Raw genomic sequence first — 25,628 nt, 5'->3', positions numbered from 1 at the left:
CGGGCATGTAATAAGCCAGACTATAACAGCAACATCAGCCCAGCCCTCCACCCACCAGTCACTCACCCACCCTGCTCATCATCCCTCACCCTCACCTCCAACTACTAACCAACTTTTTGCTCTTCTTTTCCTTTACTGTGCAAATCAAAAGGTTGGAAGCGTGAGCATGGAAGTGGCAGGCATGGAGGCTGGCGAGACACACGGAGTAGACAACTAGCACCAACTCCATCCACTGACTGGGTTTTTGGGCTGGACACCTCCACAACACCAGACCACAATGACACTTGAGAGGCTTCATACCCCAACATTAAAAACAGTTCAGTACTCGGTTATACACTAATGGCTCTGCACACAGCTATTGCCTAACACTGACCATGGCAAGGCAAGCTCGGGTGTAGCTTGGAGCCTCGTGTCCTGCCACTGCTTGGGATGAAGAGGGAAGCTGGGGAAGAAGGAATGGAGAGAAAGCCTGCAGGCAGGCTGGAGATGATTTTGGCAGTCTTGTCGCACTGGGAATGGCCAGGTGATGCCAGGGGGATGGGGGGAAGGGCGGGGCCAGGGGGCGGTGGATACAACCCACGCCCACACTAACCTACCTTGTACTATAGGCTCAAGCCTCTGAACCAGCACATTGACTGGAACTGAACTGTTGTGTCAATAGCAACACTTTTCACCTCACAGAATTAATGGTACTTGGGATATCAAGAACAGTGGTAAAATAAAAATAAAGTCTGTGGTAACTGGGCTTGAAACATTGCTGTTGGTGAGCACAGCAGGCGGTGTGAGGTCTGCGTGCATCACTGGGCAGTGACTAGATCACAAGGAGACTCAACGCTGCTGAGCTGCCCCCCGGCCCCTCACCCTTATACCACACCTCTACTACTCTTAATTTTTAATCTCTTTTGAGAATAAGACATATGACAACAATATCAATACCTAAATTTATAAAACTAGGTATGTAACACAGTTACTGTCTCTGGTTCAAAACCTTTGATTTAACTGCTTTAGAAGCAGATGTGGCACTTTAAGTGCTTACAGTATTAACTAATTTATAAGAATGTAAATATATATATAAAAATTTATATTTTTAAATATTTGGGGAAAATTTTGGTATTACTCATTAGACATATTTTGTAACTTATGTAGATTTTGTAGATTTTGCATATTTTCTAAATTTTGAAGACTCTGTTGCAAACTGTGGACTGGTTTAGCGAAGGGTACTCCGAGGTGTGTTGTGATGTGCTTGGAGAGATAGTCAGCACGGGCAAACTTCTTGCCGCACACCTTGCAGGGGTAAGGTTTCTCCCCCGTGTGGATACGTAGGTGCCGGTTCATGTCTGACCGCCCGCCAAACGCCTTGCCACACACACCACAGTTGTACGGCTTCTCACCGGTGTGGGTGCGGATGTGCAGCTTCAGGTTCTCTCGACCTTTGAACCCCTTCTGGCAGAACTGACACTTAAAAGGTCGCTCCTCATCGCCCCGTGGGTCTGCTGAAGTGGGAGGTGGAGCGTGGGGAAGTATCACGGCCCCTCGGGAGTCAATCTTGAAGAAGGAACTCTGGCCAGGAGGGGTACTGGCCCCAGGGGTGCTGGCAGTAGCTGTGCTAATGGCCACACTTGAGGACGGAGGAAGGCCACCAACAGGGGTGGTAGTGGCAGGTGGGGAGGGCATGGCCATGGGGGTGGAGGCTGGAAGGGGAGAGCGAGGTGTTCCAGAAAGACTGCTGGGAGACAGGCGAGGGGATGCCTGGGGAGAAGAGGCGACACTGGGAGGGCAGGATAGCCCAGGACTTTCACCCACATTCACTTCTCTCAGGGTATCAACAGAGCACTCAGGCGACCCTCTGCAATGATCTTCAAAGCTGGCCACATCTCGGAATGTCAACTTGCATTTAACACAGTAAACAAACTTGCCTTTGTTCTCTTCTTCAAACTCCCCTTCTTCTTCCTCTGGATCTATCTCTCCATCTTCTTCCTCTTCTTCTCCCTCATCATACCTCTTTACACCATTCTCTGGATTGTTGGCTTGTAGAAGTCCAGTATTTATGGATACTGGATGTGAAGTGGAGGGTCTGTCTGAGGCCTGGTCTTGTGGGGCATCAGTACTTTCTTCTTTTAGTGTGATGGAGGCATCAGGCTCACTCTTTGGGGACTCATTAACCAAGAGTTTCTGTAGGTACGACTCATGGATAACTCGTGGTGGTAGCCGGCCCTCTTCTGCCTCAGCCTTAATGATGCGGTCAAGAGCATCGTGGTTGGAGCGGTGTTTAGTGAAGCTCTTGTGGTACTTGAAACACTGGCCACACACTGAACAACGGAAGGGTTTGTCCCCAGGCAGTTTAGCGGTGTGGTTTTGTTCCTGGTGACGTTGGAAAGCTGACTGGTACTTGTACCGCTGACCACACTGATCACACTTGTATGGTTTCTCTTCCTCGTGTATTCTGATGTGTTCCTCTAGGAGGTGTGACGATGGCAGGATCATGGCACAGATGTGACAGGTAATGCCGTTACCAACACTCTTGTCACGGGCAGCAGCTACAGCGGCTGCAGCAGCCGGTGAGGAGGAAGTGGCAGTGGCAGTGGCAGGCCCAGAGCCACCGGGCAGAGCAAGTGCCAGACTAGAGGTGCCACCCACAGCTGCTGGGCCACCCAGTGCTGCCAGTGGGAGTCGTCCACTGCCAGGTACTGACTTCATCATCTCCAGGAAGTGTAGCAGGTCTTTAGGTGGTGAAACCCCAGGGTGCTGCTGCTGTTGTGACTGCTGCTGTGATTGCTGGTCCAGTAAACCCTGGGGGAAGTAATGTTGCAATGGGTGGTAGCCCAGGGCAAGAGCCTGGTGTAAGATGGCCACCTGGGGTGGGAGAGGACCAGTAGGAGCCAGTGGGGCAGCCAAGGCTGGGGAGGCCACTGGGGGTGGTGGTCCTGATGTGACCACACCTGACTCACCCTCCTCAAGGATCACTTCAGGACTCTGCAACAAGAGAATAATTTTTACTGATCAAAATTCAAGACACAACTGAAAGTGCATAATAAATAAGGATTATTAATTCCTAATTTAAAAAGGTGGAATACAGTAAAATATAAAGTCTTCACTCTGGGCCACAACATTCATCAACATGCTTTTTCACATTTCTGACATCCTAGGTTTATCCTGAGCATAGTAAGTTATCTGTCAGCAGCCAAAATAATATACAAAGAAGACAATTCACAGCTACGGGGTTATAAGTGTTAAATTACAATACTGCAGCCTAAGGACAGCATACATTTCAAAGGGAACTGGCTGGTATTATTTACCTATTTGGTCAAAGACTGTCTCGTCCTCTTTTAAACCCTAACTGCCAAAAGATCAGTCTATTTAGCTTATGAGATACTCATTAAACTTGCGGGGTTATGCATAGTTTTCATTACTGGGTAATTCCTTCACTACTAGAGCTCTTTCCAAATGGTAATGAATCACCTGATAACTTGAATATGAACATTGAATATAAAAGTTGTGAAGGCATTAAACTACTGCTATTTTGAACAGCTTGAATCTATGACCAACTTCTACCTTTTGTCACAACCTGATAAGCAGGAGAATGAACTACAGTACTGTATACTATACAGAAGTAAAAAACGTCCACAGAAAAAAAAAAAAAAAAAAAAAAAAAAAAAAACTCTCTCTCTGCTACTTAAGTCCACAATAATTAAAAGAAACTGCATAATTAACTTACAATGCTCCCTTTAGAGCTACAGTACCAACCCCATGGAAAAAGTTATAATATTCTGGAACATTCCTGGGTTATCACAAACTCCTTCTTCTGTACTTTTAATAAAAGCATGGCAATGAAGAAGGATGCCTTCTTGTGGTGGCACTGATGTTACTGAGTGGCCCAACTGCATGGTTATACAAATGTTCTTGAACGTCTTCCATATCACCCAAAAACAAGATGGTGGACCGCAGCAGAAATGCCTTTTTGCAGTCCACAAGGTTCATGTTTTAGGTGAACCTGGATTACAACAACAACTATACAACAACTACAACAAGTACTACTACTACTACTGTTATAAAGCTACATTCTGAGGACATGTCTTTACAGGAGTTCCTCACTTAAGTTCCTCCTACTAAACATACATTACCAGATTTCTTTACCATTCACTCATTTTTGAAACTGTTTCTCCATCTTAGCACACATAGAAGTTAATACTGTGCTCTCTTCCTGTATATTTTCATCTTGGTTCACTGTCATCCCTGCCACTGCAGTTTTCACTTTGATTTTTCTTCTAATGCCATTCACATAAAACTATGGTAATGGAATGCAGGCTTGTCTCACAAATACCCTTAGCTCAAAATTATCACTCAACCATAAGCTTCAACCTTAATCCCTTCAGCCCACTGATGTATTTTTAAAAATGTTATTTAGTTATGTTTTTAAATGTTGGTGGGTGAACTATCACTCGATGTGGTGCTGCTCTCAGGTGACTGTCCTTTCTTCTTTCCTTCCTTCCTCTTGTCTTTCTTTCCTTCATTCTTTCCTCTTCCTTCTTTCTATGGGTGACTCTACACTGAGTGACGAGCCAAATGGTTTCCTGTACACCAGGAAACCATTTACTATGCTGGGTGGTACTCATATAACCAAACTATGGTGCCTGGTGGTTTTGTGAGTAAATAAGGCACTCCAATTGGATTAAGTCTGTGTAGGTTTATATCCAAGGGGTGGTTGGGGTTTTCTGCTCATGTAATGCCACTCAGGAATGAGTGAGGCTGGTCACTCTCATCTTAAATGTTAGGACCACCTTGCCTAGCCCTGGACTCCTATATCCTCATGGGGCAACATAGGATCAGATGATGAATGAATGAATGAATGTTTTAAAATGTTATTTTAGTTATCTACAGACAATTTTTTTCACCTTTAGATAAACTTAAAAAACTGGAGGAGCTACAGCCTTTGTTATCCTTCCAGTACACGACATTCCTCCTAAGCTGAAAGGAAATTATTAAGAAACAGAAAGAAAATATGAAAATTACATTCTTTGGCTGCATGGGAAGCAAATACCTTCTGACGATAATTTACAAACACCTGACAAAGATATAACATGCATTACCCTCTCAGTGTGCTTACTGGACATATGTGTAAGACAAGTTACTCAAACTAATAAACCATAAGAATTCTATTAATGACTGTAAAATACTATGGGTCTGCTTTCCCTTTGCAATTCAGGGTTTATGCATATGACATCAGTCTCTCTTTCAGCCTCATATAGACACCAATCAAGTCCTCACTGTATGTTGCTTTTTATGCTCTTTTAGCTCCTAATGCTTCAGTAAATTACAGAAATACTGCCACTTAAAAATTTACTGATACCTATAATGCTGGTGTGTTCATTCCCCCAATTTAAAGCACCGAATGTACTAAAAATGTTGTGATATTTTGGGAAACATCCCAGACATACGAAGACCACTTGTGTTTCCTTGATAAACTGCCTTTACTGCCTCTAACACTGTAGCATCTGTCAACTCTACATACTCTTACTTCAGTTACAGGACATCATTTGTATTTTATTCTTGCTGCACCCAATGGTTTTATTTACCTTAAACAAGAACTCTAGTACAGCAGTGAAGGTGTTGGTGAAGACTATACCTATCCTTTCTGGTTTTAAAAATCTCTCCTTTTCTAATAAAGTGCTGTAGATATAGCAAGAATAAAACTGAAACAAGTTATTCCTGTGAAAGGGTTACCACAATGCACTGAATAATAATGAAAGCTTAATACAAGGAGGAGGTTACAATGAAACAGGGTGGAACACTAAGAACAATCAGAAAGCATCTTAAAAATAAGAAAATGGCAGTTGACTAAGACATTAAATAAGACTGGACACCAGTAACAGACATCCATCGAATGTATATTTATGGTGCTGAGTATTCCCTATCCTACATATCAGCTAATATGAAAAAAATGTAAGACTCAGCACTACACAATACAAAGCAAATTTAAAACACAACATCTTGAAACAGACTGCAAACACGCCTGAAATGACGAAGAAACAATATATCAACCTCATGAATCTGCTGATGCATTTTTTAGCTTATTTTTGCTACCTCCAGGCAATTTTGTTATATTATGTATGGCCTCAAGCTATGGGAGTTAATGAAGGCAATATGTGAACTCCTACAATTCAGAAAGTCTCCCTGAAGCTGAATATATCTGTGTGATGGTGACAAGAATATAATAAAAAGACATCATCCCTCCAAATAAATGACTAAGTGAAAACAAAAACATTTTTTCAAAGCTGCATATCACTCAAGTTATGGTAAAGAAAAATCCATACAACTATATTGTTCTTCTTGTTGTTGTGACCCCAGGCTCATCTTAACAAGAATCCAGTGGAATGCAGGCTAAAGCAACCCTTCCCCTGCAGTTTATCATCCCTCATTCAGAGGAGAGAGAGGGAAATGAGGAATGTTTGAATATCTACAGTATGTAGCTCTGCTCCCAGGTTGCAATAGTGCCACCACTTGGAGGTTTCCCTCTAAAGCCTGGTTATTCAAACAGGTTTTCTGCTTTTCTGTACAAAACACTTTATTTTTTTTCCTTTCCTTACATTTCCTCCATAATAATACTTCACTTTCTCCTATCAGTGTAGTTAAGTCTGATATGTCTACACAAAAAACAAAAGAAATGGTTAATAAAAGTAATATCGTAAGTAATCGAAGGTTCACCATTTAAAAAAAAATCTGTAACAATAAAAGGAATATTATACAAATTAAAAAAAAAAAATTGTTAGATGATGTGTGGGAAAAAAAAAAAAAAAAAAAAAAAGAGTATAAGCAGCATGCAAGAAGTGGGAAAAATTCTGCATACAGCTAACCCTTGTTTTCAAGTTCCCACGGAGAAGCAAGGCAAGAGATGCCAGCAAAATGACTGAATGACAAAACCAGACTCAAAGGCGAACATTACACACAACCAACACCAGAAGTCAAAACACCACAGATAATGCAGTCTTTTAACACTATGAACTCCCATAACCACCCTAGCACACAACTCATACAACAGCATCAAGCACCCGAAACATAATTTCCTGTTCTCCATTACCCCAAAACCATATCACATGGCAAATGCAACATAAACTCTCCTCTCAGCACTCCTTAATCACCATATGTACCGTACCTTCAAGCTGACCCACTTCATATTGTCCTATATCCTTTTCCTCTGTAAATTCAATGGAAAACTAATCCTAAGCAGAATAAAACCACACACTCTCCTCTCCCCAACCCAACGTGGCTTCAGATAAAATGATTCCACTAACACACTCATTAACCAATCCCAAAACATACTGAATGGTCTCAAACAGAAGCCCCCTTCCCCCCACCCAAAACAGCACTGACAACAACAGATACTGACAAGACCTTCAACACAGTGCCCCCAACACCTTCTCTCAAAAAATATTATCCACATGAATATCAAAAACAATGACCAAAAGGCAAAAACTTCCAAGCAGACATAGCATGTATGAGTATAATAACATAAAAACAACTTTTCAAGTACAAAATTACAACAATGGTATATCTTAAAAAGCAATATTCTCACCCACCATCTTTAATTCGTTCATGCGTGACTTGCCCCAACCACAATCATCTTTCAGCATAAAAATACAATCCTATACCAATGACCCTATGATTACTCACCAACACAATAAACAACACTGTTGTAATGAGAAATACATAACATTTACACCACTCAGCTATCACAAAACAGAAAGACAGGCTCACCACAGCAAGGCACCACCTATGATAGAAATACCATTCACTCCCCATATACCAACCACTATATCTAAAGCCACCAGAAAACTTAACGTTTTTTAAGCAGTAACAAATACAACCTTTGGACAACAAACAGAAAGCTTTTCTCTTTTCTAGTTAATGTTCATCTGCACAACTATAAACTATGGTTCTACAGAATGGTTCCCAGCAACTAAAAATCCTGGCAGAGCACAACTCCAGACTACATAAAACAAAACCTTATACAGTGTAACTGGATGCACACTGACTGCAAATCTATATCAAATATGTACAGAAATCAGGTTCTCCCAAATAATCCGAATATTACTGGATCTCTGTTTTATGCAAAAACCTAGAAAATCCAATACACACTCCAGCCTCTTACTATTACCAACATTAACAAAAGCTACCAAATGCTCCTGGTAATACAAGCATCATAAAATCCATTGGTACAAGATTACTCAACGACCCCCTAGACAGACAAAGAAACTCCATTTTGGACAGCATTCCAACTAACTTACACAAAGATGATGTCAGCCTCACAAGATCAACGGGAGTACCTTTGGCAAGACTTCACTCAGGCTATCACCTTTCCCTAATCAATGGAGTATTATAATAAACCAAACACCCAAGCCAGCATGCCAATCTCACAAAGAAAATCATGAACATCCATTACTCCAGTATCCAAACTTCACTCTGCAATGATGCATGAATAAATAAAACCTCACTGAGAGATCTCTGGAAGCACCCCTGTGCCGTGGCCACTTTCTTGGAAGCTGCAGGGTTCCCAGGAAGGGAATCTTGGGGAAACAGAGCGAGGCAGTAAGTATACATTTGAGACCCTCAGAATCAGACAACTGGTCTATGCATTTCCTGTTGCAAAAGAGTGGTAAAGCAATAGGGTGCAAAATGGCAAATTAATTTCTTGTTGCAATCGACCAGTTAAATGACTGTGCAAACAAGTTTCTGAACGTTTTGCTGCAAAATATTAGTCAAGCGACACATGACAAATTGGTTTATGCAATTCTTGCTGCATATAATTGTTTAAGTGATACAGTAAAAAGAAAACTGGTTTATGAGTCTCTTGTTGCAAAAAATTGGTCAAGTGAAATATGGAAAACAAATTTTTGGATTTCTTGCTGCAAAGACTGGTTGTGATATACTGCACATTCTTAGAGACCAGATTCCCTTTCTTGTGTGACCCACAACATAAAAACTGTATGGTTAGGTATTGAGGTTATGGAAAAAGGACATAATTCCTTCAGCCTGGGGATGTTGTTTACAGGTACAGTACTGTATATCTATTCTTGCTACATCCACATGACTTTATTCAGCTCAGGAGTGATCGTGTGAACAGGAGGGGTTTTATATGGCCTTTACTAATTTATTCACCACCAAGGGGCTCTTGTAAGGTGAAGCATTTAATTCTATACTGAAATGTCTGAAGTGGTTAACCTCTATTACTGTATCATGATATTAACTATTGACTGATGCACTCTTTTACTAAGCATGCTTCATGCAAGAGCTGTGAAATTATCACATTTATATACAGTAAGTTTTAATGTGTGAATGTTTACAGCATGTACTTGTTTTTTGTGTGAGCGAAGGTTAATCCCTTCCATTCCATTATGTACTTTTTATTTAGTTCTTGTTATTTCCATATGATTTTACTCAGTTTAGGATAAATTTTCGAAGTGGAGCGGCTACACACAGCCTGCATTAACCCCTTCACCAGAGAATAAAATAAAAAGTACAGTACATAACTGGAATAAAGAGGTTAATGTATGCAGTTTGTGTGTTTATAATTTTACCACAATTCTTCCTACACTGCACTTTGGAAATGATCTTTGCTGCTAAGCCTGCAGGAACAATCGCTACAATCATTAATCATCCACAGAATCAATCAATCATCTTTACACAAAAATCTTCCATGATTATAAGGGTGAAAATGCTATATGAATATATTAATAAATAATACTAAAAAAAAATTATGTAGTTCCCAGAATTAAACACCAAGGAGGACAACCATAGGCTCAAACATATAGCACTGAAAATGATTACCAGGAAGATGGATGTGCAGTGCATCCTTGAATGACAGGCTTGGGGGGAGTTAGGATTGTGAATGAAATGCTGAGAGGATGAATGGGACTTGAAAGTACAGTTCTGGTGTTGTGATGGGAATGGGTACACTGAGATGGTTTGGACGTGGAGAGGACGGAGGATGACAAAAAGGCGCAGAGAGCAAAAGGTGCGAACGCTGAGGGTAAGGTTGCAAGAGGCTGACCAAAAAAGACCTGGGACAATGTCACAAAGTATGACCTCATGGATAAAGACGTGAATAGAGTGGTTGCTTGCGAACAAGCAGCATTTCGAGCTGCCATTTGGTGACCATGGACGTGGAGAGGACGGAGGATGACAAATAGGTGCAGAGAGCAAAAGGTGCGAACGCTGAGGGTAGGGTTGCAAGAGGCTGACCAAAAAAGACCTGGGACAATGTCACAAAGTGTGACCTCAGGGATAAAGACGTGAATAGAGTGGCTGCTTGCGAACAAGCAGCATTTCGAGCTGCCATTTGGTGACCATGGTTGATGCATGCAGGCATGATGGAACCTATATAAACAAATGACAATAGCCATCGTGAAACACATACTTTTTAACTTGGTGGTGGTGAAAGCCAAGGTTCAAATGCAATGGAGGAATAGAAGGAGGAATGAACAGAAGTTAGTAGTCCATACAAGGAGGGTAGAAGGGTTGCAAGAGGACGTAAAAAAAGACAGAATATAAGAGAGAAGTGGAGGAGGAATTAGGAAAATATGATTTGAAGCAGATGGGGGAGGTGGAAGGAGTGTGCAAGACATTCACAGAAGAAATCTGTGCAGCATGTGAGGTGGTGTGTGGGGTCAAGATAAGATAAAATGGGGTGCAAGGAAAAACATGGTGGAATGAAGAGGTGAGGAAAGCTGTGGCACAAAATAAGAAAACGTGTAGTGAGTGGATGGGAAGCAAAAGCATGATGGGAAGCAAAAGCAGAGAGAAAGTTAGGAGATGGATGAGAGAGTGATATGTAGAGAGGAAGCGAGAGGTGAAAAGATTAGCAAGAGAGAGTAAGAAGAGAGTGAATGAGGAATTTGGAAGGAATCTGAGTGTAAGAAGAAGGGAATGTAAGAAAATGTTCTGGATGGAGGTAAAGAGAGTCAGACAGGATGATAAAGAAGTTAGCAGGGAAGTGAAAGATAAAAATGGAAGATTGATTGTGGAGAAGGGAGAAAAAGTGAGAAGATGGAGAGAACACTTTAAGGAACTGCTGAACATAGAGAATGAAAGTAATGCAAGGATAAGTGGCTGGGGAATGGCTGGGAAAAGGAGGGTGGTTAAATGGGAGGATGAGATCAATAGGATGGAAGTAGTGCAAGGAAAGAAGATAGTCAAAATATGGAAAGCCCAAGGAATTGATGGCATGTGTGGTGAAATGCTGAAGCATGGGGGAGAGATAGTAGTAGAATGGATATGGAATTGTGCAGATTGGCCTGGGAGGAAGGCAGAGCCCCAGAGGATTAGAAGTCAGGTATAATATTCCCCTGTACAAAGAAAAAGAGGAAAAAGAAATGTGTGGCAGTCATAAGGGCATTTGTCTTCTTAGTGTAACAGGCAAAGTGTATGGTAGGATGCCAGTACTTATTGACAGTTAAAGGAATTAGTTAGAGAAGAACAGGGAGGTTTTAGGAAGGGAAGAGGTTGTGTGGATCAGATATTCATCCTTAGGTCATTAGTGAAAGTTTCTAGAGAAGCAAAAGAAGTTGTATGCAGCTTTCATGGATTTGGAGAAGGCATATGACAGTGTGGATAGACAAGGAATTTGGAAATCATTAAGAATACAGGGAGTAAATGAAAAGTTGTTGAATGCTGTGAAGAGTATGTATGAGGGTGCTAAAGCTGCAGTGCACCCTCTGAATGTTGGATTGAAACAGGATATGTCACATCTCCATAGCTGTTCAATCTGCATATGGATGGAGTTATAAATGAGATACAAGGTAGAGCAGCAGATGTTGGAGCGGCCTAAATGAGAAAGGGCACCATTTGGAAACTTCCTGTATTGTTGTTTGCAGATGATACTGTATTGTTAGGTGAAGATGAAGGGAATTGCAAGGCTTGGTGAATGAGTTTGGGAGAATGTGTGTATGAAATGGAATCAAAAGGAGATTGTAGGGAAGAGTAAAGCTATGGTCTTTGAGAGAAATGATGTAACTGGATATACAGTGAGGCTGGATGATTGAGGAAATGGAAAATGTGAGTGCATTTAAGTACTTGGGTAGTGTGACGAGTAAGGATGGAAGTTTGTAGGATGAAGTGCTTGAAAGGGTATAATAAGGAAGAATGGTGTGCTGGTTCTCTGAAAGCAGTGATAAGAAATAGGGAAGTGAGCATGGAAGTTAAAAAAGGTCACTGCATGCTAGTATTGTGATATCAACTCTAATGTATGGAAGTGAAGCTTGGACCTTGTTGGAAGGACACAAGTCAAGAGTGAGAGCAATGGAAATTAGTTATTTGAGGGGAGCATGTGGAGTTACAAGGAAAGAGAGACTAACATGAGGAAATGAAGGAGCATTGTGGTGTGGATGTGGATGTGGCAGAAAGCATTAGGAGGAATACATTGAGGTAGTTTGGTCATGTGGAGAGGATGGAACACGAGAGACTAACGAGGAACCTGTATGTGAGTGAAGTGCAGGGGAGGAGAGGAAGGGGGAAGCCGAGGATGAGATGGAGGGATGAAGTTGAGAGGTATATGCAAGAGGGGTGTGTGCGTTCGGGGGAGGACAGTGAAATGGCGACAGACAGGGAGACATGGAGGCAATTTGTTTGTTACCAACCCTTACAAGATTAAGGAGTCTGGCAATAGACAGACTGCCTAAAAGGCCCAACATAAGTTTAATAAGTATTATCTGACAGGAGCTACAATGAAACAGTTATACTACTATGACAAACTTGAAGCTATGCGAATAATTACTGGAACTATGATGCAGCTACCAATATGTTGCTTGTATTGAGATTTTAAAAATTATATGGTTGATACCCATAAGAGTTACATAACAAAATGTATTTATGGTTGATAACCATGAAAGTTACATAACATAATGTATGCTGGTCAACATCACGAAAACAATGCCTAATATTCTGAGATGAGTGAAATGTTAATAGCAGGCTGTGTGATCTGACAGTTAGTCCTTTTAATCAGAGAGGTCCCTCCTACAGTAGACTTTTAAAAAATCTCTGGCAACATTTGGAGCATAATGAAAAAAGATATCAATGTACAAAAGGAGTTAACAGACAGTGCTTCTAAGCTCTTCAACTTTCTCAGAAGATTAATAAAACTGCCAATAATTAGCCATAATTTCTAAAAAAAAAAATGACTATCATATTGAAGGGATGCAGTACTACTTGTGAAATATAGTACAGTATATGACAGAGGCAGATGAGGGCTAGGGAAAGGCAGAGACAGAAGTTAGTTATTAGGCATGAATACTATCTTACCAAAAGACATAACTCAAATACAGCAAAGATGGTAAGGCATGCATGGTGGAGGAAGATGGTGGTCAAAAGCGTAGAGAAGTGTCTGCTGTTTGAAAGGGTGCAAGTTCAATCCCACAGTGGGTCAGGGAACTGTCTGACTGTTGTAAAGGAATTTTGTTAAAACAGACTTCACTGACCTTTCACAAGCCCACTAACAGATCATAAAAATAACCCTTTTTCTACCATCACATCAGTCCTGCATGAGACAGCTCTAGCATGGACTCAATATGAACAGTGGGCATTAGTGCCAAAGTGTGGCATTTGAAGGTGACTGGCACATAGAACTATTACTGGGTCTCAGGGAATGGTTTATCAAATCTATGGCCACAGTCGGATGTATAAAAAAAATAAGAAAGAAAGAAATACGAAAAAGAAAATGAGGAGTGATAAGTGGATGGAGCTCAGGGTAAAGACATGTGTAAGTCAGAGCTGCAATGAGGGTAAGGACAAGGGCAAGTTTAAGGTGAATGTGGGGGCAGAACAGCAGGAGTGCAGGTGAGTGAATCAGAAGATAAAGGAATTAGCCACAATATACTGCACACACACACACACACACACACACACACAAAAGCTGAGGTACAACAAAACTCACGGCATGGGGACGATCATCATCAGTGTCATCTTCCCTTCCTCCTCCTGGACTGGTGGTGGTGCCAGTGGTGGTGGTGGTGGTGGTGGTGCCTCCAGACGTCATACCACCACACAGTTTGGTCATGGACGGTGAACCTCGGTCTCCCTCCCAGCTGCTGTCTATGTTGTTGTTGTCCTGTATCATCATTATATTCATTACAAACATGCACGTTGACACAATCTCAATACACACAGTCAAAGCAACTATCTGAGTTCCTTTTTTATTAACAGTACAAAATGGAGGTTTAACAACTGGCTTAATGGCACTCCCCCTCTATTCCATACAGAATTTTCAGTCTGGACATTCATAATTACCTGAGTTTCTGACACTGAAGAGACAGACATAATCAAGGACAAATCATTGAGAACAAAATTTAAATGCTTACTGACTGTAATTTTAGCTATGATAAAGAACATTATGGATGGCACTTTGACTTACATGGGAATATAACATCTTATTTTCACATTTAAAGAATACAATTTAAACACTGGGAGAAAAGTAAGGAGGGAGGGGGAGGGCAATTTCACATTATTCCCTCTGTGGTGTGGGGGCCCATGGTTAAGCTAATGTAGTCCAGAACACATGAGGGTAAATGACCAGCCTACTTCCCCTGATGGTATTACTTGGTTGATTAACTATTGGTCACCTCTCAGGATTAACATGTGAGCATGACAAGACCTACACTCTGAATGAAAGGCTCTAGCCATTTAACCACCAGGTGTCATGCTGCACTACATAAATATAGAGCACAAGTAGTCTCAGGCCCTATGCCTTCAAATATACTACAGGACTACCGGTATCTACTGCCATTATATTACCATTTTACTATTAGCTTTCTGTATTAAAAGTTAATCAGAAAATTCAAATACCAAACCTCTCTACAAAAATCATTGCGCTTAAGTACTGTGCTCACAGTATACAGTATACACGCATCATCAAAATAGTAAAATAAGCATGAAAGTCTCAATGTGTTTGTGTTTATGTAAGGAAAATGAGATTAAGTAATAATGAAAAAATAAATGTTTTTTCCAACAAAAGAGACTTACAGTAAAGAAAGCCATATTCAAAGTCTGTATCAGGATTTGAAAGGTTGAAGCTAACAAAAGGACTTCAGATGGCTCTTCTATAAATGACCAACTTCTTGAACATACGCACTGAGAAACTAGTTAACTTTGATATTACTGAGTTACAGAGGAAAGATGTTAGGATATTTTACACTATAAATAACTGCAGTCAACTCTCACTATCACTGATTTTGCTTTCATTGCGCTCAGTACAAGATGCATGAAAAGTCTGGAGTAAGTTGTGCTTGGCTGTGCTGTACTGGGTTTGTGAAAGTTTACCAAGCTTCGTTGACGGATAGTATTTCCATACTTCATCGGAAAAAAGACCATGATGATGGTAACTTTTAAGCCTCATTAGCATGCATACACAACTCTTTCTGTCTTTTGCACCTGTCAAATCTACTATATCCTGAAAAAGCCTGATGAAGTGAAAGCTGGCTTACACAGAATCAGTTTTTATCCAACAGGGACTTTTCCCAATTATAGTAGTTCAATCACTACTGTAGACTGATATCTTACTGTCTTGTAATGTACAATTTGGACAGGGTATCACTGACCACATGTTGCACCTTACCTCCCTACTGGTAGGGGTGGTCAGCCTGAGCCCTGATGGTCCAGCTAGCCGCAAGTACGGGGCATCACTGTGGTCCACATGTGGCTGGAAATGGCCATTGGGCGGTTCAGTTTGGGTATCCTTCGTAACTTCAATGGCAGGACTGTCCTCCTCGATTCCACTGGGTGACTGCCTCTGACGCTTGTGAGCTGGAGATGATTCTCTGGAAGTTGGCCGTGAGCGATAAGCTGGGAGTTGGCCAGGACAGGAGGTGGACGAGGACAACGACAGAGCTAGGCCAGAATGGAGGGCTGCGAGAGGAGGCGGGGGCCTGTCCTCAGACCCAACTTTCCGCCTAGGACTGCTGCTCTTTATGCTGCCATCAGGTGGTGGGGAGGCAGAATACTGGGTAGTGGGGGGCAGGGAGGGAGCACTGATGGGGGTGAACAGGTGTCCCATTGCCTCTCTAGCTTCTCTGCTTCCAGGTGGAAGATGAGGCGCCCCTGGCAGCCGGTTGTCTGCCAAACCTTTAATCTGCAACTCCCTAGCTGTGGACAGCAGAGCAGCCAGGTCTTGCTGCTCCACTGATACCTCCCCATTGTATATGAATTCAATGAGGGTGCGCAGCTCAGAGTAGCGCACATCCTTCAATATGACGATGGGATGCTTGTCTGGGTGGGCCACCAGCAGCTCCTTAAAGTATGGGGAGCAAGCTGACAGCACCAGCCGGTGAGCCTTCAAGTGGCGGCCCTCACATGCTAGAGTCACATCAACAAATGTCTCAGACTGCAGCAGTGAGTTGAACACACGGATCAGATTGGCCCAGTGATTGTTCCACTTGAGGCAGTACTGATCACTTCCCATCATCAGGAGTGCTGAAATAGGAAAAATTCTTTATTAATTCACAGTGCCTTCTAAGAAACTGTGCTTAAAGTATTATAGCACAAACAACATACAGTCATCTGTGATTAGAAAGTTAGGATATTACAGTATTTATGCACCATCTTCCCATTAAGAAAAATTACCAAATACTGTATTCTGTTGGGGAGTACAGTAAAAATTTAGAAAAAAGGGATCAGAGTGGGACCTAAACTGAAAGCCAGTTCCTCGGCTACAACTACCTGTACAAGCAACTAATATACTGAAAACTGTCATAGATAATCTCAAGTGTTTATGTCATCGTAAAAAAAATAATAACAACAGCTTAAACTGCTAGAAACTTCACTTAAAACAGAATATATATCACAAGGATGGAAATATACAACAAGAATGTAAGATTTTAAAGCACTAACTCACCACCCTACAAAAAAGGCATAAAGAATGTAACCACCACATAAAACAACAAACTCAACATCTGGTCCACAAATTGACACACGGCAACTAGAAACAAATTTTTTACGACAGATGACAAATATAAGAAGGATATAACTTGGCTGGTTGCTTCGTAGGTGACAACTAGATAAGGGAATATTATCATGTTTATAAGTATCAATGTTTTAAGAGGTTTTGTGTATATACTTATTTGTGTAGGCAACCAGGTGTGTGTGTGTGTGTGTGTGTGTGTGTGTGTGTGTGTGTGTGTGTGTGTGTGTGTGTGTGTGTGTGTGTGTGTGTGTGTGTGTGTGTGTGTGTGTGTGTGTGTGTGTGAGAGAGAGAGAGAGAGAGAGAGAGAGTATGTATGATGTTCTGTTAATGAAGTGTGAGCATTTCTTTAAAAGTGTGCAGTGATGCACAAGTGATAAGATGTGTGTGTGTGTGTGTGTGTGTGTGTGTGTGTGTGTGTGTGTGTGTGTGTGTGTGTTATGCGGGCGTGAGTTGCGTATGTATAAATGTGAACGTGGTGTGTCTACGTGTATGCGCATGAAAAGGATGTGTGCATGTATATATGCATGAGGAGGATGTGTGCGTGTCCGTATGTAAGGGTGTGTACAAGTGTATATATGTATGAAAAGGGTGTGTACGTGTCTCACCAGGGTATGGCAGAAGATCGTCACGGCACATGCTTGTCTGAGCTCCGCCATGCCCTGACACCAGGACACATACGGGTAGAGGTGCGGCAGGCCAGAACCCAGCCACCCTACTACCCTAACACTACCCACGCTGACAAACACCTAAATCTTTCTTTTTACCAACATTTACTCTCTACACACTACTTCTCTGGGCATTGTTTCGAGTGATTTTTTTTTAATTTACTCTCTACACACTAATTCTTCAGTCTGTTTCACGTGATATCTGTTTTGTGTGACTGGTTATTTGCACCTCACACTATTTCCTTGAATCGTTTCACGTGATTTTTGTTTTTGTACGCGGGTTATTTTCACCCGTTACTTTTTTTTTTTTTTTTTTTTTTTTACCAACACTTACACTCTTGACAATACGCAGTTTGTTTTGTTTCACGTTAATTTTATTTGTGGGACTGAAAAATTTTGCCCTCTGCAATACTCCATGTTTTTCACGTAACTTTTTGTGGGATTTGAAATTTTCACCTGTTACTCCTCTGTTTACCGACACGAAGCTAATTCTGGGATTCCGTGGAGGCTTTCACATATTTATTCTTTTACCTCAATATATACACTCTCTACACGGTTCTTTTCCTGTGATTACTGTTTATGGGTCTGCTTGATGGCAATATTCACCTAATTCACTCTCTTTATTAACATTTCCACTCTCTACACTACTTCATATTGTTCTTCCTTTTTCATGTGTTTTGTGTGGGTTTGCTTGTTCTTGAATGCTCCCTCAGTTCATCTGTAAACTCTGTAAGCTCTTTTCTGTTAGTCTACACAAGTTTCTGTGACATCACTGTTCTTTGCGTGTTAATGTCAGTTTGCTTCTTATATGACGGATATATTCTCCTGAAAATAATGAAAGTTGAAATAGTTCACCATCAACGGCCAAAATCTAAAATTTGTATATCAACCACGCGGTAAAGTCGTCCGCCCTAGAGCTCGGCACGTGAGATTCGGCGTTGCTCGAAATGTACTTCAGTTGCGGAAGTCTTGGGTAAGCTCATGCCGCATTTGACTTGACAGGTTTAGACTGAACACGTATTAATTATAGCTCGACCTGAAACCAGTGCCTTGACCTGTGCTATCTACAAACAAAATCTCATAATGGTAGGCAGGATGTTTCTGGATGAATTTGGTGCTAAAATTTTTACTTCACCCCCTATGGAACCAAAGCCGATTACAAGATGCGTACATAACAATCTCTCTCTTTCTCAAGGGTACATTTCATTGCGCTTAGTATATTTGTGCCAAAGTCTTCCATCGGGAACTGATTTCATGTAAATATCTGATACAATCTATTTACTGATCATAAATATCTGTTCGCTGCATTCTAACAACTATTGCATGGTAGCAAATAATTTCATATATTTTATTCAGTACCTTAAATATAACTTTCGCATTCCTATTAAATTTAAGCATAACAGAAATCTGATAATATTTGTCTTTCCAATTTATACTGGTGTTGGTTCTAATGCCTATCTCAACCCATGGGAGAAGAACTCCTGCAAGTATATATAAACAAATTAATAAAGATAAAATATGTAAAGGATAACTGACAAGCCAATGGTCAATATCAAATCAATTATACTCACGGCTACAAACTCCCTATTTCTGAACACTCCCGCCCCATTAAAAAATAGTAGGGAATTGGAATAACCCCGTCAGTCCTATTACGTACTATTTTTTTTATTATTATTATTTAAAGGCAATTATATTTAGGATCAACCCATCGAACTGGAGGGGTTTGATAGAGCCTTCATGAACCCTTCACTTGTAGAGGTTCAGCCAAAGTTCAAGAAAATTGTTTGAAGATGGAAAGATTGAAACTAAAAAACGCGTTACCATGATGGTGGTGGTGGTGGTGGTGGTGGTGATGATGATGATGATGATGATGATGATGATGGTGGTGGTGGTGGAGTTAATGATGATGATATAAAACATAAATTTGGTCCTTTAGCTAGTTACTAAGATAAAGATGGACTGATGTGTTGTGCCAGGTCCGTAGGCTATTAGTCATCTACGGAGGCTGTCTCTAACTCTTCCTTATTAATTTATTCTACACATGACACGCTAATATTCACACACACACACACACACACACGAAAAAAAGAAAGGAAACAAATGATGGAGACGACGACGACGACGACGACGATGATGATGATGATGATGATGATGATACTGTTTACACTCAAGCATGGCATTCTCTCCTCTCCCCATCATTAGACGCAAAAAAAAAAAATAATAATAATAATAATGATGATGATGCTGGTCATTTATGCAACGTACGTTGATATGAGCCCTAAAAATAACATACATATTTATTAACATCTTATATGCAAATCAATTCGCTTTTCTTTTCTTTTCTTTCTTTTTTTTTTTTTTTTTTGCTTCCTATCCCTATGGCATTACGATCTTCAGTGTTATGGCCGCTCCCTATCCCCCTAAAGGAGGATGGTGGGCTGCAGGAGGAGGGAAACTTCAGCCTGCCGTCCACCGGGTTCGCATTGCAGATGAACCTGGGACTGCTACCACCACTACTACTACTCCTACTACAATTGTCACGTATTTTCTACTTAACTCTTCCTCGTTACAGACGATTCCATTTATCTTACAATACTCTTTTACGACTGAAGGGATTACATAAACCCTTCACTCCTCTACGCTGAATAAAATCGTCTGGAGAAAGGGTGAATAAAGGAATACATAATCGAAAAAGGAATCAAATGTAACCCCTTCACTTCCATTATTATTGTTTTTTGCGATCTCCAGACGATTTTACTCAGCTTACGGGGAGATTTTTCGAACTGGGGGGGGTTAGATATCTGCTTAATCGATTATTTTTTTTTACCACAGTTGAATAAAACCGCTGAATAAAACCGTCTGGTGTTAGAGGGATAAAAAAAAAAATAAAGTGTCGGACTGAAGAGGTTAAACTATGATAGGGGAAATGATTTTAAAATTTTGACGATAATTTTTGAAAAACTACACAAAAGTACTCTCTCTCTCTCTCTCTCTCTCTCTCTCTCTCTCTCTCTCTCCCAAGCTGATTAATCATGAGGGTTCCATAAAATACTATAAAAATAAATAAAATAAAATAAAATCGGTCTTTCCCGGCGCGATTAAATTTTCAGGTCTGACTCCCTTGTACCGTGTGACATAATTTAAGTGATTTATTCATGTTATTTCCAGACGATTAATCTTAGTAGTAGTAGTAGTAGTAGTTGCCAAAGGGACAGTACGCTCAAGCCGCCCACCATCCACCTGTCCGGGGTGAGGGAGGGGGTTGAGGGGTCGCTAGGGTTATATCAGTGCCACCAAGTGAAGGCGCCCCTCTCCAGCACACCGAGGTCGAAATTAAGATGAATAAAAATCGTCTGGTCGTGGAAAAAAATAAATCTGAAATGTCCTCTGATTTAGCCAGTTCCGTCAGATGATATTCTTTTTAAAATTATGTTCGACGTAACACTAGATTTTTTATTTAATATTGTGTGGGAATTTCTTGTAATGAAAGGGTTAATGAAGGCTATATTTAAGCTATATTTAAGGTATATGGGGTTAATGAAGGTTATATCTCAGCTATAAGGGGTTAATGAAGGCTATATCTCAGCTATAAGGGGTTAATGAAGGCTATATCTCAGCTATAAGGGGTTAATGAAGGCTATATCTCAGCTATAAGGGGTTAATGAAGCTATATCTCAGCTATAAGGGGTTAATGAAGCTATATCTCAGCTATAAGGGGTTAATGAAGGCTATAACTAACCCCTTCAGTTCGAAAAGACTATCCTAAGCTGAATAAAATCGTCTAGTAGTAGTTGTAGTAGTAGTAGTGGTGGTGGTGATACTAGTAGTAGCAGTTGTAGTAGTAGTAGTGGAAGTGGTAGTGGTGGAAGTAGTAGTAATAGTAGTAGTAGTAATAGTAGTAGTAGTAGCAGTAGTAGTAGTAGTAGTAGTAGTAGTAGCAGTAGTAGTAGTAAATGAAACAAAAAAACTCCGATTTAATGCCTCAACCTCTTCAAACCGGCGACTCATTTCTTCTATACATTTTTTATTTATTTATTATTATCTTTTTTTTTTTTTTTGCCTGGGATAGAATTTTCGAACTGGGAAATATAAATGCAGCCTTCTTCACCCCTACACCTATAGTTGGGTTATTTTTACCTGGCAAAACTGAGCTAAGCCTGCAATTGGAAGAAATGAAGTTCAATGACGAGCCTTTAAGAGGTGGGAATGAGTCTCCTTGGTTACTAGTCAAATCAACCCTCCCATCTGACTACACCTGATCATCAACCGAGCTTCAATGAGTTGGTAGTAGTAGTAGTAGTAGTTGTTGTTGTAGTAGTAGTAGCAGAACGTCATGGAGGTGAAAGGGTTACGATAGGACACTACAACTCGACCCTGAAGTAGTGTGACCTGAGTGGGTGGGGGGTAAGAGATGAGATGAGCCGGAGGATGTGATATTCTCTCTCTCAAGATTTCCCAAAGCTCACTGGCAGAATAAGACAACATTACGACTCTACTTTCTCTCCATAGCACTTCTTCGTGACTAGTACCGTATTCTACAGTTTAATTTCTTGTTACATCTCAGCATTCGCGACGGAAAGACGGCAATTTTTCGCCAAGTTAAGATGAACAGAGTATTGTTAGGAAAGATACGAAAGCAAGAGATTGTGAGCCGGTGTCCTTGTAGGGTAAGAAGGCTCCCTAACACCTACTCCTTAGCGATTTATTTTCAGATATGGCTGGTTTATATCCATTTGAACGTTAGTTATGCAGAGTATGGCGATAATGAAAGGATTTATGTGGCACAGTATAGGGCAGCAAGTGTAATAAGCAAAATAAATCGAATAGGAAAAGGTGTCAGGGAACTTCTCAGTAAGGTGTATTAAGCAAAATAAATCGATTAGGAAAAGGTTTCGCAGTAAGGTGTAATAAGCAAAATAAATCGATCGGGAAAAGGTGTCAGGGAGCTTCCTTAAGACCTCCTCCCTTAACACTTGACAACCAGCAACTAAGTCCGTCACCATCACATATTTCCTTTATTTTTTTTATTATTTTTTTTTTTTTTACTATTTTTTACAACCTCCAGACGATTTTACTCAGCTGAGGGAAGGCTGCTCGAGCTTGAGGGGTTAGACACAGCCTTCATTAATCCCTCCAGGCACGATAAATCCCGCCCAGCTGAATAAAATCGTCTAGAAAGCGAGATTAACAAAACCCCTACACCCCCAGACTAGGGTTGGTAGATTCGTCAGTTAAAGAAGCTCCCTAATACCTTTTCCTATGCGATTTATTTTCCTTATTGCACCTTCCTGGTCTGTTAACTCCAACATCCTCAAAGAAGGGTTGGTAGCTCCCTAACACTTTTTCCTAAGCGATTTATTTTGCTTATTACACCTTACTGTTCTATTAACTCCTACATTCTCAACAAAGGTTATTTATTCTCGTCGGTTAAGGAAGCTCCCTAACACCTTTTCCTAAGCGATTTTATTTTCCTCATTACACCTTACTGGTCTACTGTATTTACTCCAACATCTCGTCCGTTAAGGAAGCTCCCTAACATCTTTTCCTAAGTGATTTATTTACCTTATTACGCCTTACCGTTCTATTCTGTGTCATATGAATCATTATAACATTGTTATCCTCTGTATAAATAACGTGCAACAGGATATTAACCAGCCATAACCAAAAATAAATCGCTAAGGAATTGGTGTTAGGGAGCCTCCTTACACTACGAGAATACGGGTCAAGGGGCTTACTCCTTCACTACGATGACGCGCTATACTCCTTTCACCTTAACCTGGCCCAGATTTTCGCCCTTTTGCAGCTAATTTCACGTAGCTCAGTGGCAGAAAAATACAACTCTACGGCTCTGCATCCTCTCCAGAGCACTTCTTCGTGACTAGCACCATATTCTAGTGCTACTCTGTTGTTACCACCTGGCATTCAAGATGGAGAGATGGCAATTTTAGGCCAAGTTAGAATGAGTAAATTTCAGGCCAACTTAGAAAGAGCAAATTTTAGGCCAAGTTAGAGTAAAAAGAGTAAATTTTAGGCCAAGTTAGAGGAAGGAGTAAATTTTGGGCCAAGTTAGAGTAAAAAGAGTATAGTGAATATTATTTTGGCGACTCAACAGGTGATTTTGTACAACTGAAAAAAATATTGCCGCACAGGTAAGTGTCTCTCTCTCTCTCTCTCTCTCTCTCTCAAGCTGAATAAAATCGTCAGAAGGAGTTAATGACACCTATATCTAACCCCCCCGGTTCATACTCTCTCTCTCTCTCTCTCACGCTGAATAAAACCGTCTGAAGGGATTAATGAAGGCTTTATCAAACCCCTCCACTACCAAGCCTACGAGAGAGAGAGAGAGAGAGAGAGAGAGAGACCATCACATACGAAGCAGCGCCATGACGTAACACCACAAAAACCCGTAAGTGGGAATCTCAACCATTCTTAAGCTCAATTTCCTCTCGTAACTTGCGATGTGATTCTGAACGAGGGGTACGAGAAAGCTCTACACTCGCTTCCTGGGCTCGTATTGGAAGCTCCCTGACACCTTTTCCTAAGCGATTTGTTTTGCTTCTTAATCCTAGACTCGTATTCTCGACTATTAAGGAAGGTCCCTAACACCTCTCCCTTAGTGATTTGTTTTGCTTATCACACCTAGACTTGCATTCCCGTAGGTTCAGAAGGCTCCTTAACACCTCTTTTTTGCGATTTGTTTTGTTTATTACACCTAAGTTCATATTCTCGTCAGTTAAGTAAGCTCCCTAACACCTCTTCCTCAGCGATTTATTTTCCTTTTTAAACCTATAGCTCGTTTTCTCGTACGTTACGGAAGCTCCCTGACACCTTTTCTTAAGCGATTTGTTTTGCTTATTACACCTAGGCTCGTATTCCCGTATGTTAAGGAGGCTCCTTAACACCTCTTCCTAAGCGATTTGTTTTGCTTATGACACCTACGCTCATATTCTCGTCTGTTAATTAAGCTCCCTAACACCTCTTCTTCAGCAATTTGTTTTCCTTTCTAAACCTATAGCTCGTTTTCTCGTAGGTTACGGAAGATCCCTAACACCTTTTCCTCAGACATTTGTTTTGTTTATTACACCTAAGTTTATATTCTCGTCGGTTAAGGAGGTTCCCTAACGTCTTTTCCTAAGCGATTTGTGTTGTTTATTACACCTAAGTTTATATTCTCGTCGGTTAAGGATGCTCCCTAACACCTCTTCCTAAGCGATTTGTTTTGCTTAATACACCTAAGTTCATATTCTCGTCGGTTAAAGAAGCTTCCTAACACCTCTTCCTAAGCGATTTGTTTTGCTTATTACACCTAGACTCGCACTGTCGTCGGTTATGGAAGCTCCCTAACACCTCTTCCTTAGCGATTTGTTTTGCTTATTCCACCTTACTGTCCTACTGTCTTACATAAATCCCTCCAATATCGCCACACGGTGCATACTTAACACACAAAAGGTTAGTCAACGTCAATGCCTAAAAATAAATCGCTAAGGAAAAGATGCTAGGGTGCCAATTCAAGCTACAGACCCTAGTCCTTCCTGGAAATACAAATCACACTTACAAAGGGAACATATCTTAAGTTTGTTTGTAACTTACGCAGAAATTTCCTTGAAGATTTAACCGTTTCTAAGTAATTTCCCTGAAGATTTAACTATTTCTAAGTCTAATTTCCTTGAAGATTTAACTATTTCTAATTTCCTTGAAGATTTAACTATTTCTAAGTCTAATTTCCTTGAAGATTTAACTATTTCTAAGTCTGTGACTCTCCCTGAAATTTCCTTGAAGATTTAATTATTTCCCTCTAGGTCATCCAAAATTTGTCAAAAGAATAATTATATTTTCACGACAGGAAAACATTTAGAATTTTAATATACCAAATATTCACTATCGCACGAGATTTGAAACAGAATATTTTTTTTCTTTTCGATAAAGTTGAATCCAAACACCTGTTGTCGTGATTCGGAATGACACAAAGGACTCTATTTTTAGCCCCTTTGATACGGCCACGTCTTCTTGTAATTCATTCT

At 40.7% G+C, this 25,628-nt stretch overlaps 1 protein-coding gene across 1 annotated transcript; it reads right to left on the bottom strand.

Moving 5' to 3' along the window:
- Positions 1–1,113: 1,113 nt before the first annotated feature.
- Positions 1,114–18,299, bottom strand: LOC145398214 (uncharacterized). The gene is made up of 4 exons (XM_080271169.1): positions 17,548–18,299; positions 15,599–16,452; positions 13,913–14,095; positions 1,114–2,973 (listed from the first exon to the last, which is right to left on the bottom strand). Exons 1-4 carry the CDS (start codon positions 17,576–17,578, stop codon positions 1,114–1,116), a joined length of 2,928 nt encoding a protein of 975 aa, XP_080127295.1. The 5' UTR covers positions 17,579–18,299.
- Positions 18,300–25,628: the final 7,329 nt, after the last annotated feature.

Source organism: Coenobita brevimanus, chromosome 5, assembly GCF_032717465.1.
Source record: "Coenobita brevimanus isolate Jiangsu-jjx chromosome 5, ASM3271746v2, whole genome shotgun sequence".
In the NCBI taxonomy this organism is placed as follows: Eukaryota; Metazoa; Arthropoda; class Malacostraca; order Decapoda; family Coenobitidae; genus Coenobita; species Coenobita brevimanus.
This window is presented reverse-complemented; position numbering and strand designations above follow the sequence as displayed.

Excerpts from the sequence above, each read along its gene's own strand:
- LOC145398214 (XM_080271169.1), bottom strand. The coding sequence starts at position 17,578 with ATGTGCCGTGACGATCTTCTGCCATACCCTG. Across the intron at positions 14,096-15,598 it reads CCACCCCTACCAGTAGGGAG|GACAACAACAACATAGACAG; the intron begins GTAAGGTGCAAC and ends ATGATGATACAG. Across the intron at positions 2,974-13,912 it reads GTCCCCATGCCGTGAGTTTT|AGTCCTGAAGTGATCCTTGA; the intron begins GTTGTACCTCAG and ends CTCTTGTTGCAG.